This window comes from Doryrhamphus excisus, linkage group LG1 (assembly GCF_037039965.1).
Source record: "Doryrhamphus excisus strain RoL-2023G ecotype Guam linkage group LG1, RoL_Dexc_Guam_v1.1, whole genome shotgun sequence".
NCBI lineage: Eukaryota > Metazoa > Chordata > Actinopteri > Syngnathiformes > Syngnathidae > Doryrhamphus > Doryrhamphus excisus.
This window is the reverse complement of record NC_136357.1, coordinates 27,823,434-27,837,532: the sequence shown is the minus strand read 5'-3', so window position 1 is coordinate 27,837,532 and position 14,099 is coordinate 27,823,434. Positions and strand designations below refer to the sequence as shown.

Here is a 14,099-nt window from a genome sequence, read left to right as displayed (position 1 = left end):
TTATTCTCATATTTTTTGACTTTATTATCATCATATTGTAACTCTCACCCAACCTAAATTGCTAAAATTGTTTGTTTCTCATAATATTACGACTGTTGAAAAAAAAAGAATTTATTATTTATTATACTATTATCGTGACATGCATTTTATAGGAAAAATTTACATTTTTTTGCAAATTTTTTCATTTATATTATTTTTTAAAAGATTTTAACTTTCTTGTACATTTTTTATCTTAATATTATGTATTTATTCTCATATTTTTTTACTTTATTATCATCATATTGTAACTCTCACCCAACCTAAATTGCTAAAATTGTTTGTTTCTCATAATATTACGACTGTTGAAAAAAAAAATTTTTCAACTTTTTTTTCTTTCAGTATTATGACTTTATTCTCTCAAAATTTGGTCTTCATGCTCATAAAATTTAAATTTTTTTTAACAGTGGCACATGTATGCTGTATGTTTTATTATCACGTAATTGTGCATGCTAAATAAGATTTTTTTCATGAAGGGGAAAAAGGCCTATTTTTAGATAAAAATGACTTTTTAAAAAAAAAAATTTTGACAAAAAAATCTGTTTCTTTTGTTTCCCTCCTAAAAAATATTTATATGACCAAAAATCCATACATTTTCTTTGCCGTCAATGCTATAAAAAAGATCCACTACAAAAAAAAAGCTTAATTTTTGCGTCTCCCAGCAACTATGGTGCGTTCAAGTACCACCGAGCAAAGTGTGAAATATCAACACTTGACAAAAAAACATTATCGGTGAAGAAAAAAAACATAAAGATGTAAAAATACTGTACATTTACCTGGACTATCACATATTTTTTTTTTTTTTTTCTGAAAAAAAATTTTTTTTAATGACAAAATCAGTATGTTTTTGCGGCCATGAATGCTGAACTCGCTAATATGCGGCGATCAACCGTATAAACATTTGACTTTTGCCTGTGATGCTTTCAAGTACTGCAAAATGAAGTGTGGAATCGCAACGCTTGACAAAAAAATGTTATTTTGGGGGAAGAAAAAAAAAATATAAAAATGTAAAAAAATTGTCGGCTTTTTTTGAAATCGCGGATGTGCGTTGAAGCACCTCTTTTTTTTTTTAATTTTCCGAATTAGCAAAACAAATTTTTTTTTTAAAACTTTATTTATAAATTATTCGGAGTGACAGTAAATATGCTAATGTTTTCCCTATGGGAAGTACTGAAAGGAAAATATGTGTATATTATTATTAAGTTTTATGTGTTGCGGTATTGGTGCATATACCTAAAAGTGGAGGGGTGAAACATGGTTTTTCGTTTTTCCAGTTGCCTATAGTCATTTTTATTTCTTCAAATATTTCAGTTTAATATTGCAAACAACTTCACAACATACAAAATGAATAATATTAACCCAGAAACATGTCTCATTATATATGTATATATATATATATACATTTCTTTTCTAATATATATATATATCTTTCTCTGGTGGGAATAAAAAAATAAACAGCAAAGCTTTGACAACAGCACCTTGACATAGTATGTAATCCCAACATTATACCTTGAGAAGTTTAGAACAGTAAACAGATAAATTACTTGAGAGGAAAGTTTTTTTTTTCCGCCGAGTACTTAAACGGAAAGTTTTTTTTTTTTGGTCAGCATCCTATGTTTTTTTTTTTTTGTTCGTTTTTTTTTTTGGTTAAGTGGAGAATTTTCTGGATTCACAATCGAAGCAGCATGCAAGCTTTTGACGATGGAACTGTCCTCTCATGTTTGTTGTTGCGACTTTTTTTTTTTGTGATTTTTTTCCTGTCCTTCATTTTGTAAATCTTGGCAAAAAAAAAAAAAAAAAAAAAAATGTTTGGAGGAATGTGACAATTTCAAGTGGGCGCAAAATGACTGATCAGATTTTTTTTAATCGTTTACAAGGTCATGAATATGTTCAATAAATAGACTGTTATATCACTTTTACTGTATAAACTTCATTTTTTTTTCTTTTACATGCAGTCCATAAAATTTTTCATCTGACGGAATAATTTACCCTGTTATGTATATATACAAATAGATATTTTCTCTGTATTCTCTTTTTTTTTTTTTTTTAAACTCTTCAATAAAATCTATACATCTTATACACTATCTCCCTCTTTTAATGGTCAATGTGCATACACAGGAAGTGTCTATCCTTATAAAGCGCCAGCCAATCTTCTTTTTGCTATCCATGGTGAGCGCTCGAACGTAGGACTGGGTTGTCCTGCATTGGGAATTGTAATGCCGCTTGTCAATTCCTCTGCAGCCGTCCTTCGTGTACCCCATGGGGTTGCATTTGGTCTCATAAAAGTATTGCTTCAGTTGGCCATTGGGGACGGGGACCTTTTCCATGACGGTGACGGTCTGCCCGGACATGTCTATCGCCGTCTTTTTATCCACAGCTGTCACCCACTGGCTAATACTCTCGCACACGCTGAGCTCTCCGCGCCGCGACGGATCCGAGTGTCGCCGCACCCTCATCGACATGTTGGCGGCGTCCAGATAGTTTTTGTATTCCTCCAGGAGAAAGAGCAACGGCGGCTCCAAAGGCACTTGGTTGCTGATCACCACCCTCGCGTCGTCGTACATGTCGACATCTTTGCTCTCGGAGGCCATCGCCGCCGCCATCGATTGACCCCCGCCGGCGCCCTGTCCCAGTTGTGCCGCCTCCGCTTCTCCCTCCACTTCCAGCAGCTCCTCTATCACTTGCTCAAACGTGTCTGTGAGCGAGGGCAGCTCCCCGCCGCTCTGCGGAGTCCCGTGGCCTCTCGCCGATGCGGCGGCGGCGGCGGCGGCGGCAGCGGCGGCGGCGACGGCGCCCAGGTAGCCTTCCGTCCGATGGCCCTGCATGCCTGGGGCGTCTCTCAGGGGCGCGGCTCTCATGCAACTGAAGTATGAAATAACCATAGTAAGGAACAGGATGGTCATCACTCTTCTAACCTGGTGGAACTGGCAAGACAAGAGGGGAACAGGGCAGGGAGAGAGCGAGCCGGTTAAATAACTGAGTGGATTTATTGTGATTCCCTGCTTGAAAAAAAGACTTTGGTCATCACGCTTGTTTTTTTTTTTTGGCTGATGTTCTGTCTGCGTCTTCAAAAACACCATCGCAAAACTGTGATCTCCCCCCCCCCTCCCCCCACCCCCCTGACTTTGGTTTGGATTTTCTTGGCGGCCATTCATAAAAAGCTGCGCTGAGCATCAGAGAGCCGTGTTAAAAATAGCAATAGTCAGATTGTACTGCACGGCGTAGAACGCGCTACATAAGCGGGGAGAGGAGGAAGGGGGGGGGGGGGCGGGGGTCCTAACTTTGCCCACCTTCTACATACAAAAATACCGAAAGGCTCTTTCATACATTTTGTGCGTGAAATATGCCAAAAAATTAACCCGCTACATGTTAATATATGCTAAACTGTTGTTTCAAACAAAGCTACAGGAGCGCATCACAACAAATGCCTCACTCGCTCACGGTGCAACAAAAAAAAAATAACCCGCTATAGGTCAATATATGCTAAGCCGTTGTTTCAAACAAAGCAACAGGAGCTCATCACAACAAATGCCTCACTCACTCACTCACTCACTCACTCACTCACTCACTCACGGTGCAACAAAAAAAAGAACCCGCTAATGGTCAATATATTCTAAGCCGTTGTTTCAAACAAAGCTACAGGAGCTCATCACAACAAATGCCTCACTCACTCACTCACTCACTCACTCACTCACGGTGCAACAAAAAAAGAACCCGCTAATGGTCAATATTTGCTAACCCGTTGTTTCAAACAAAGCAACAGGAGCTCATCACAACAAATGCCTCACTCACTCACTCACTCACTCACGGTGCAACAAAAAAAATAACCCTCTACGTGTCAATATATTCAAAGTCGTTGTTTCAAACAAAGCAACGGGAGCTCATTCACAACAAATGCCTTACTCACTCACGGTGCAACAAAAAAAATAACACGCGAAAGGTCAATATATGCTAAGCCGTTGTTTCAAACAAAGCAACAGGAGCTCATCACAACAAATGCCTCACTCACTCACTCACTCACTCACTCACTCACTCACTCACTCACTCACGGTGCAACAAAAAAAATAACCCTCTACGTGTCAATATATTCAAAGTCGTTGTTTCAAACAAAGCAACGGGAGCTCATTCACAACAAATGCCTTACTCACTCACGGTGCAACAAAAAAAATAACACGCGAAAGGTCAATATATGCTAAGCCGTTGTTTCAAACAAAGCTACAGGAGCTCATCACAACAAATGCCTCACTCACTCACTCACTCACTCACTCACTCACTCACGGTGCAACAAAAAAATAACCCTCTACGCGTCAATATATTCAAAGTCGTTTCAAACAAAACAACGGGAGCTCATCACAACAAATGCCTCACTCACTCACGGTGCAACAAAAAATAACCCGCTATAAGTCAATATATTCTAAGTCGTTGTTTCAAACAAAGCTACAGGAGCTCATCACAACAAATGCCTCACTCACTCACGGTGCAACAAAAAAAGTATCCGCTATAGGTCAATATATGCTAAGCCTTTGTTTCAAACAAAGCTACAGGAGCTCATCACAACAAATGCCTCACTCACTCACGGTGCAACAAAAAAATAACCCTGTACATGTCAATATATTCTAAGCCGTTGTTTCGAACAAAGCAACAGGAGCTCATCACAACAAATACCTCACTCACTCACTCACTCACTCACTCACTCACTCACTCACTCACTCACGGTGCAACAAAAAAAATAACCTGCTATAGGTCAATATATGCTAAGCCGTTGTTTCAAACAAAGCTACAGGAGCTCATCACAACAAATGCTTCACTCACTCACGGTGCAACAAAAAAAATAACCCGCTATAGGTCAATATATGCTAAGTCGTTTCAAACAAAGCTACAGGAGCTCATCACAACAAATGCCTCACTCACTCACGGTGCAACAAAAAAAATAACCCGCTATAGGTCAATATATGCTAAGTCGTTTCAAACAAAGCTACAGGAGCTCATCACAACAAATGCTTCACTCACTCACGGTGCAACAAAAAAACAATAACCCGCTATAGGTCAATATATGCTAAGTCATTGTTTCAAACAAAGCTACAGGAGCTCATCACAACAAATGCCTCACTCACTCACTCACTCACTCACTCACGGTGCAACAAAAAAAATAACCCGCTATGAGTCAATATATGCTAAGTCGTTGTTTCAAAAAAAGCTACAGGAGCTCATCACAACAAATGCCTCACTCACTCACGGTGCAACCCCCCCCCCCCCCCCCGCCCCTCGATTTCGGTCAATATATGCTAAGCCTTTGTTTCAAACAAAGTTACAGTAGCCCAGCACAACAAATGCTTAATAAACGGTCTATATGTGCCCTGTGATTGGCTGGTCACCAGTCCAGGGTGTGTCCCGCCTCTCGCCCGAAGACAGCTGGGATAGGCTCCAGCACCCTCATGAGGAAAAGCGGTACAAAATGAATGAATGAATGAAATTCCACTCTAGAAAAATACAAGCGGTATCAAAACGGGAGTAGTTTCCCGAGCGGGATCCTTTTGAGGTGTGACTCTAAAATACCGGGTACCCGGTGACCTTTTTTTTTTTTCCCAACAGGGAATCCTTTCCAACACAAAACCTGATGTCGGATTTGAGTGCAGTGTGCGTGTCCCAACCTGATGCAGGAAAACGCAGTGAGCAAACACACACACACACACACACACATATATATATATATATATATATATATATATATATATGAGTGAGTGGATGCATGGATGGATGCAAGGACCCTTTACGGTAAAGAAGGAGCCAACCTTGCTTTAAAAGCATTTGTTTCCTTCTTAATTGGCGTCTGGGGTTGCAATTAAAGCAAGATGACGGTGACTGCCATAGAGATATCCGTTCTAAAAATAGACATGCTGGGGAGTCTCACAGTCTATTCAGAATATCACATCCTTCTTCTTAATGAGCCACTCATTCCCCGAGCTGGATGACGCGCTTCTCCACAATGTGTGACTGCGTTTCGGGGGAGGACGTGCAAGGGAGGGGCCTGCCTGATTTCTTGCTTACCAGGAGATTGTGGGTATTTTTTCCCTTTCGCCAATTAAAACCACAATAAAGAACAAAGCACGGGCGTAAAAAAAAAAAAAAAAAAAAAGAGCAAATCCATACTCATGAAAGATAATTATATGCTAAACCGCACAGATTAACCCCCTCGTTATTGTTTGGATTCCTATCAGCGGGGGGCTTCCCAGCACGGAAATATCATGTTTTTTTTTTTTTTACGGGATCGATGCCAGTCAGTCACGAGCCGTTAGCCGTGTAGGATGCATTTAGGATGATATTATTCCGCTTCCACATTACTCATTACTGTCAAACGGCGTCAAACGCCATGCTGGAAATGGTGCAGACAAAGTGCTGCATCTTCCGTAACAGACCACAAGGGTAATATTGCAGTAGCAAGTAGGGGGGGGGGGTGAAGGGGGGGTGAGAGTAGCGTCATTTCGCAGCAAAAACAACCACAGATGACGTCTCTTCCAGGTCTCCACTGGGGAGACAACAACGGAGGGGGCGAGGAGGTTGCCGGGGGTAATGCCACTCAACAGTGTGCAATTGCATGCCGTTCCCTCGGGTATCCTCACACGGGGAACAACAAATGATTTTTATTTATATCTCTGTGATTTCCTGTTTCCATCACGGTTGGCGATCGATAATACGGCTAATGTTCTCAATCAACTTCCTGTTAAAAACGCAATAAAGCCAATGAATCATTTCATTGCAGATGAGAGTTATACAAGACGTTAAGACGTGCAACCGAAAAGAAAAAAGAAGAAGAATGGCGAGAGGACGGAAGGATCCTGCGTGTTCTAGAGGGTTCTATCTCGGATGTACCTCGATTCAAAGAGCGACGCTATCGATTCCTGCCAGATAATTAACTCTGAGTCATCACGGGCTACCAGAACCATCCGTTCTTTCCCGTCTGTCTATCTATCTGTCTGTCCATCCGTCCATCTCTCGTGATTCCGACCATCCGTCCGTCCAAAGATCTATATATCAGTCAATCAATCGGTCAAATGTTAGCGTCGATCCATCCGTCTATCTATTTATGTTTTTACATCCATCCGTCCGTCCGTCCAAAGGTCTATATATCAGTCTATCAGTCGGTCAAATGTTAGCATCTGTCCATCCATCCATCCAAAGATCTATATATCAGTCTATCAATCGGTCAAATGTTAGCTTCTGTCCATCCATCCATCCAAAGATCTATATATCAGTCTATCAATCGGTCAAATGTTAGCATCTATCCATCCGTCCATCCATCCATTTAAAGATCTATATATCAGTCTATCAATCGGTCAAATGTTAGCATCGATCCATCCGTCCATCTATTTATGTCTTTACATCCATCCGTCCGTCCGTCCAAAGATCTATATATCAGTCTATCAATCGGTCAAATGTTAGCATCTATCCATCCATCCATCCATCCATCCAAAGATCTATATATCAGTCTATCGATCGGTCAAATGTTAGCATCGATCCATCCGTCCATCTATTTATGTCTTTACATCCATCCATCCGTCCGTCCGTCCGTCCGTCCATCCGTCCGTCCAAAGGTCTATATATCAGTCTACCAATCGGTCAAGTGTTAGCATCCATCCATCTATCCATCTATTTATGTCTTTACATCCATCCGTCCGTCTGTCCATCCGTCCATCCAAAGATCTATATATCAGTCTATCAATCGGTCAAGTGTTAGCATCTATCCATCCGTCCATCTATTTATGTTTTTACATCCATCCGTCCGTCCGTCCAAAGATCTATATATCAGTCTATCAATTGGTCAACTGTTAGCATCTATCCATCCGTCCATCCATCCATCCAAAGATCTATATATCAGTCTATCAATCGGTCAAGTGTTAGCATCTATCCATCCGTCCATCTATTTATGTCTTTACATCCGTCCGTCCGTCCGTCCGTCCGTCCGTCCAAAGGTCTATATATCTGTCTATCAATCGGTCAAATGTTAGCATCTATCCATCCGTCCATCCATCCATCCAAAGATCTATATATCAGTCTATCAATTGGTCAAGTGTTAGCATCGATCCATCCATCCATCCATCTATTGATGTCTTTCCATCCATCTGTCCGTCCAAAGATCTATATATCAGTCTATCAATCGGTGAAATGTTTTCGTCTATCCATCCGTCCATCTATTTATGTCTTTACATCCATCCGTCTGTCCAAAGATCTATATATCAGTCTATCAATCTGTCAAATGTTTTTTTGTCTATCCATCTGTCCATCCGTCAATCTATTGATGTCTTTCCATCCGTCCGTCCATCCAAAGATCTATATATCAGTCTATCAATCGGTCAAATATTTTCATCTATCTATCCATCCATCCATCCATCTATTTATTTCTTTCCATCCATCCGTCCATCCCAAGATCTATATATCAGTGTGTCAATCTGTCAAATGTTAGCATCTATCCCTCTGTCCATCTATTTATGTCTCTACATCCATCCGTCCATCTGTCCAAAGATCTATATATCAGTCTATCAATCTGTCAAATGTTTTAATCTATCGATCCATCCATCTATTTATCTGTCTGTCCATCCGTCTATCAATCGATCTGTCCGTGCAAAGTCAGTCTATCAATCTGTCAATTTTTTTTAATCTATCCATCTGTCTATCTGTCCATCCATAGATCTACGTACCAGTCTATCAATCTGTCAAATGTTTTAATCTCTCCATCCATCTGTTCGTCCATTTGCCCATCATCTATCTATCCATCCGTCCGTCTGTCCATCCAAACAGCCATTTCTGTATCTAGCCTTCTGTTTTTTAGTCTAGTCTTCCATTCTTTTATCTATCTATCAATCTGTCTGTATGTCCTTTTATCGATCAATCCATCTGTACATCCATCCAGTCGTCCATCCGCCCATCTATCCATCCATCCATCCAGCTTTCTATCGATCTACCCATTCATCCATCTGTGCATTCCCCAATCAGTCTATCAGATCTATCCATCTGTCTGTCCATCGATCTAACCGTTTATCTGTCTTTATCTATCATCCATCCATCCGTCCATCTATTTATCTTTCTACCCATCCGCCCATCCATCTGACTCATGACCCAGAGTGGACACAAAGGCCTCAATGAGCACTGCTCAAACATCTTTTTATTCGCGGCGACACACCTTAAACATCAAGCACAAAGAACAATGCCAGCAGGTGAGTGCGGGGGACTCTGTGACGTCCGTCCACACACACACACACACACACACACACACACACACACACCAGATGACCACCTGTTCATCTGCTTTGTACGCATAGCTGCCGTATGTAACTTAGCCTGACCGGGTGGCGATTATAACCGTACATACCTTATATGACAGATGACAAGTTTCTATTGTGCATCAAAGGGCTAACGAACCACAACTTTAACACCTTTTCTTCATCGGGAAAAAAACTTCAGCCAGAGAGATAAAAGTGTGATTTGTGGTTACCGTTGCTCTTTTGTTCACGTCCTCAAACCTAATGTTTACCGAGCGACATGTTCGCTCACGTCTAACATGCTCAAAACCACAATGCCGAATATTGAACTATAATAACATAAAAAAAAAAAAACACATTTAGGTCGCCTTTCAAAGCAAATCAAGTCATCAGTACGAGCTTGAAATCTCTTTGACATCATTTCAGGGCATATTTAGTCCCCCAAAAACATTACTCGGCCCGATTCTAACCCACTAAAACCATCATGACACAAGGGAACTAAAAAAAAAAAATCTAATTCCAACTCAAAACAACCTCAGAAATGACCTAAATCATATTACACTTCTAAAGTGGGGCATTGCAGTTACAAACTTTATCCACAAGATGACGCCAGAGACCGTGTTAAATCGATGCCTGAGCAGTTTTCCTTCCCTTTGCATAGAAACTAGATCGTTTCTTCACGTTGGTAATTCGAACACACGCAATGCACACTCAACACCGAGGAAGAAGTAACACTAAAGTGTAGCTTAGATCTCGGGTTTCAATCCTCCATAAAGTCTTAATGAGTGATGAGCCCATTTGCAGTATTTTTTTGGGCCTAAATATACATAAATAACATGTGATTACTGCGTAAAAGCCAATATAATCACATCCAAGTGTAGAAATATTAATAAAATACATTTTTTATAAATAAAGTTTTGGTTGAAATGACAAAAAGAAACATACCTTATGATGCCCAGTCGTAAAAACAGACCATTCAACAGGACAAAGTCATGTAGGATGTCCTGAATAAACTCCCTGAGTAATTTATTTGGACTTTTTCTGTTTTTTTTTTTAGTTTTTTTTTTTTTAAAGCGATACTTCTCCTCTCTTCTCCCTTGACAAAGCGTCCAGGGGGGGGGACGATCTCTTCAGGTTTGGAGCAAATAGATTAAATTATTGATGGTGGAAATTGCATGGATGAGGTCATGCACTCCCATGGCTGGACGGCTCCGGTGGAGATGTTGTGTGGAAAGCCGGCTTGTCGCCTGCGTGCATGCCGCTGCAGCAGCAGCAGCAGCGGGAGGAGGAGGTGGAGGAGGCGGAGGAGAAAACGGAGGAAGAAAAAGAAGAAGAAGAAGAAGAAGAAGAAGAAGAGGAGGAGGAGGAGGAGTCCCGGCAAGACAACGTCAAGAGAGGCTGTGGAGCTCGGAATGAGGAGCCTGTGTGGAAGTCGAGCAACTTTACTACACGATGACGCTGCAACATGTGACCTGCGAGCCGCCAACTCCTGTTTCAACACAAGCCGGAGGCGGAACTATTAGTGCGCATCTCTTATTTCCGCACCCACGCCATTATGTCTGACAATATATAGATTTACGCACTATATATATATATATATATATACTATATAGATGTGTGTGTGTGTTGTGCTCACCAAACATGGTGGCATCATGATTCTGCTTCTTCTTTAGGGGGGGTGAGGGGGGGGTTTGTGCGTCAGAGCGCACGTCGTGACCCAATGCGGAGACGTGCAACATAAAAACGTGCATTCAATAATTCATTCCCAGGCAGATCTATCCTTAGTCGTGAATGCGTAAATCGGCTAAAATAAGACGAGCAAGGAGGCAGGAAGGAAGGAAGGAAGGAAGGAAGGAAGGAAGGAAGGGATGAATTTCATGACAACACACACACACACACACACACACACATTATAAATGGTGATAAATGGAAGTAAGGCCATTTTTGTATGAGTTATTCCAACACAATTCAAGGAATTTGTGGTAATAAAATAAAATAAAATAAAATAAAATAAAATAAAATAAAATAAAATAAAATAAAATAAAATAAAATAAAATAAAATAAAATAAAATAAAATAAAATAAAATAAAATAAAATAAAATAAAATAAAATAAAATAAAATAATTTAACTCTTTTCAGCAAACAATAATTGAAAAATTCAACAATATTTACACAATACAAATATTTCACCTATTATAACAACACAACCACCCCCCAAAATATTTCTGAAAATATACTAATGTCCCAGGCCCTGAAAGCTTGACTCTATGGCTATCATCATAAAATAAAATAAAATAAAATAAAATAAAATAAAATAAAATAAAATAAAATAAAATAAAATAAAATAAAATAAAATAAAATAAAATAAAATAAAATAAAATAAAATAAGCCGATTTTTAACACTCTTTTAAGCAAACAATAATTTAAAAAGTCAACAATATTTACACAATACAAATATTTCACCTATTATAACAACACAACCACCCCCCAAAATATTTCTGAAAATACAATATCCCAGGCCCTGAAAGCTTGACTCTATGGCTATCATCATAAAATAAAATAAAATAAAATAAAATAATAAATACCGATTTTTAACACACACAATAATTGAAAGAGTCAACAATATTCACACAATCTATGGCTACTCTATGGCTATCATCATAAAATAAAATAAAATAAAATAAAATAAAATAAAATAAAATAAAATAAAATAAAATAAAATAAAATAAAATAAAATAAAATAAAATAAAATAAAATAAAATAAAATAAAATATCGATTTTCAACACACACAATAATTGAAAAAGTCAACAATATTTACACAATATAAATATTTCACCTACTATAACACAACCCCCCCACCAAAAAAAAATTCTGAAAATATAATATCCCAGGCCCTGAAAGATTGACTCTATGGCTATCATCATAAAATAAAATAAAAGCCAGTTTCTAACACTTTTTTAAGCAAACAATAATTGAAAAAGTCAACAATACTTACACAATACAAATATTCCACCTATTATAACAACACAACCCCCCCCAAAAAAATATATATTTCTGAAAAATGAGTATCCCAGTCCATGAAAGCTTGACTCTATGGCTATCATCATCATTCCTGTTTGGCATGCATGGGAGTGGATGCTCACACCTGCCTAATGACTCCACCCCACCTCCAAGACGCCCGGGGACATGCCAAGATAGATACAGCCCTCCCCGAAGGCACACGGGAGGTGAGGGCCAACTCCGGATGACAAAGAGTTGCATCAGCAATCATAGAAGCAAAAAAAAAAAAGAAGAAGAAGAAGAAAGGAGGGGGGGGGGGTCTGTTCCAAACAAGTAATTCATAAATAAATGGCTTCCCAGTGAACAACAACAACAACAAGAAGAGAGGCTGTTTTTTCTGAATGGAGTGTGATAACCAGGGGGGGTTGGGTTAGTGGTGGTGGTGGGGGGGGGTGTGGTGTGTTCGAGGCCCGCGTTAAAGCAAGTCCTCCTGAAAACCAAGCCAACCGTTTCATCCGCGCCGAGGTGTTCGATTTCCACAGGTTTAAGATTTCCCGGGAACAATGACTTCAAACTGTTCTGAGGCAGTATGGATGAACGTCTTTTGTTCTTTACGGGAGGGGGGGGAGGAGGGGGGGGGGTATGGGTGTGTTTAACATGGCTCGGTTTTTTTTTTTTTTTTTTTAATCCAGCCATGTGTGATTTGCATTTAAACTTCTCTCTTCTGCACAGTCTGGCTTCATTCGGGTGGTCCAGACAGGAACTGCGTCACGTGGCGCGACGGTGGGAGGGGTTTTGGTGGGCGGAGATTGAAGAGGGTGGGGGGGGGCATTTGGTGAAAAATATATAGCAAGAAGATAAGGGCACTTGCACATCAAAGTGGCGCCTCTTCTCAAGTTGTGAGAAAATTTAGATGACGTCAAACTGGGAGGGGGGGGGGGGGTCGGTGTGTGTGTGTGTGGGGGGGGGGTCTGTGACGCCTTTTAAACAGGTAAACTACTGTAACCTTTATCTCGCACTCTATCTCTTCTTCTCCCTCACATTTCCACCCCCCTTGTAAACCCCCCCCCCACATCAAAATATGCCCTCTTTGCACGTGACACATCCATATCGCCGCCATTTGTCGCTAATATAAACAACTGTGACGTTTAATAAGAAGTAGGAAGTGGGCGCATCCATTCAAATAGCGATATGGCGGATTGATATTTTCACTTGTGTGTTTTTTTTACTTATTTTGTACTATTAATCAATTAATATATTGTTAAATTATGTACCTGGTGATTAAATATAAAAAAATTCTAAAAAAAAATAATGTAATGATGTTAAAAAATGTCAAGTGTAGGTATCCAAACCGGCTCTACTTTGTATCGAGTCGATACACAAAACGATAGAATACGACAGGAAGTTGAGTTAAAAACAAAAACAAAACAAAAAAAAAACATGCTTATAAGAACCGCAGAGACGTGACGACTACAGGAGCCACGCCCCCAACCCCCTCCATTACCAGAACTTGTTTAAACAAGCCTGTTAATTGGATGAAGGTGACGGTGATGAAGGCGATGACGGTGATGAGTCAAAGCAGCAGCGGTGGTGGTGGTGGTGGTGGCGCGTGCTCGAAATGTACCGGGACTAGGTTCAGCCCAAAATAATCGATAGCCTATTTATAATTGATATGACGTTTTTTTTAAAGAAATAAACACGAAATTAAAAAAAAATATATAAAATGTGCAGTAATTCATCGAAACGTAAATGAAAATAGAGTTTTTGCAGCAATTTTGCAGCAGCTTTGTTATTCACGCCCACCA

The 14,099-nt window shown here is 39.8% G+C and overlaps 1 protein-coding gene across 3 annotated transcripts in view; it reads right to left on the bottom strand.

The window, feature by feature from the left end:
• Positions 1–834: 834 nt before the first annotated feature.
• bdnf (brain-derived neurotrophic factor) overlaps positions 835–14,099 on the bottom strand; it is a 33,601-nt gene continuing 20,336 nt past the window's right edge. For 2 of the 3 annotated variants that reach the window (XM_058077051.2, XM_058077049.2), the window contains exon 2: positions 835–2,960. In XM_058077051.2, the coding sequence (XP_057933034.2) occupies positions 2,118–2,939 (822 nt within the window). In that variant the 5' untranslated portion in view covers positions 2,940–2,960 and the 3' untranslated portion in view covers positions 835–2,117. Of the gene's footprint in view, positions 2,961–10,238; positions 10,810–14,099 lie in introns of those variants that run through there. The other variant, XM_058077050.2, reaches the window with a different exon arrangement.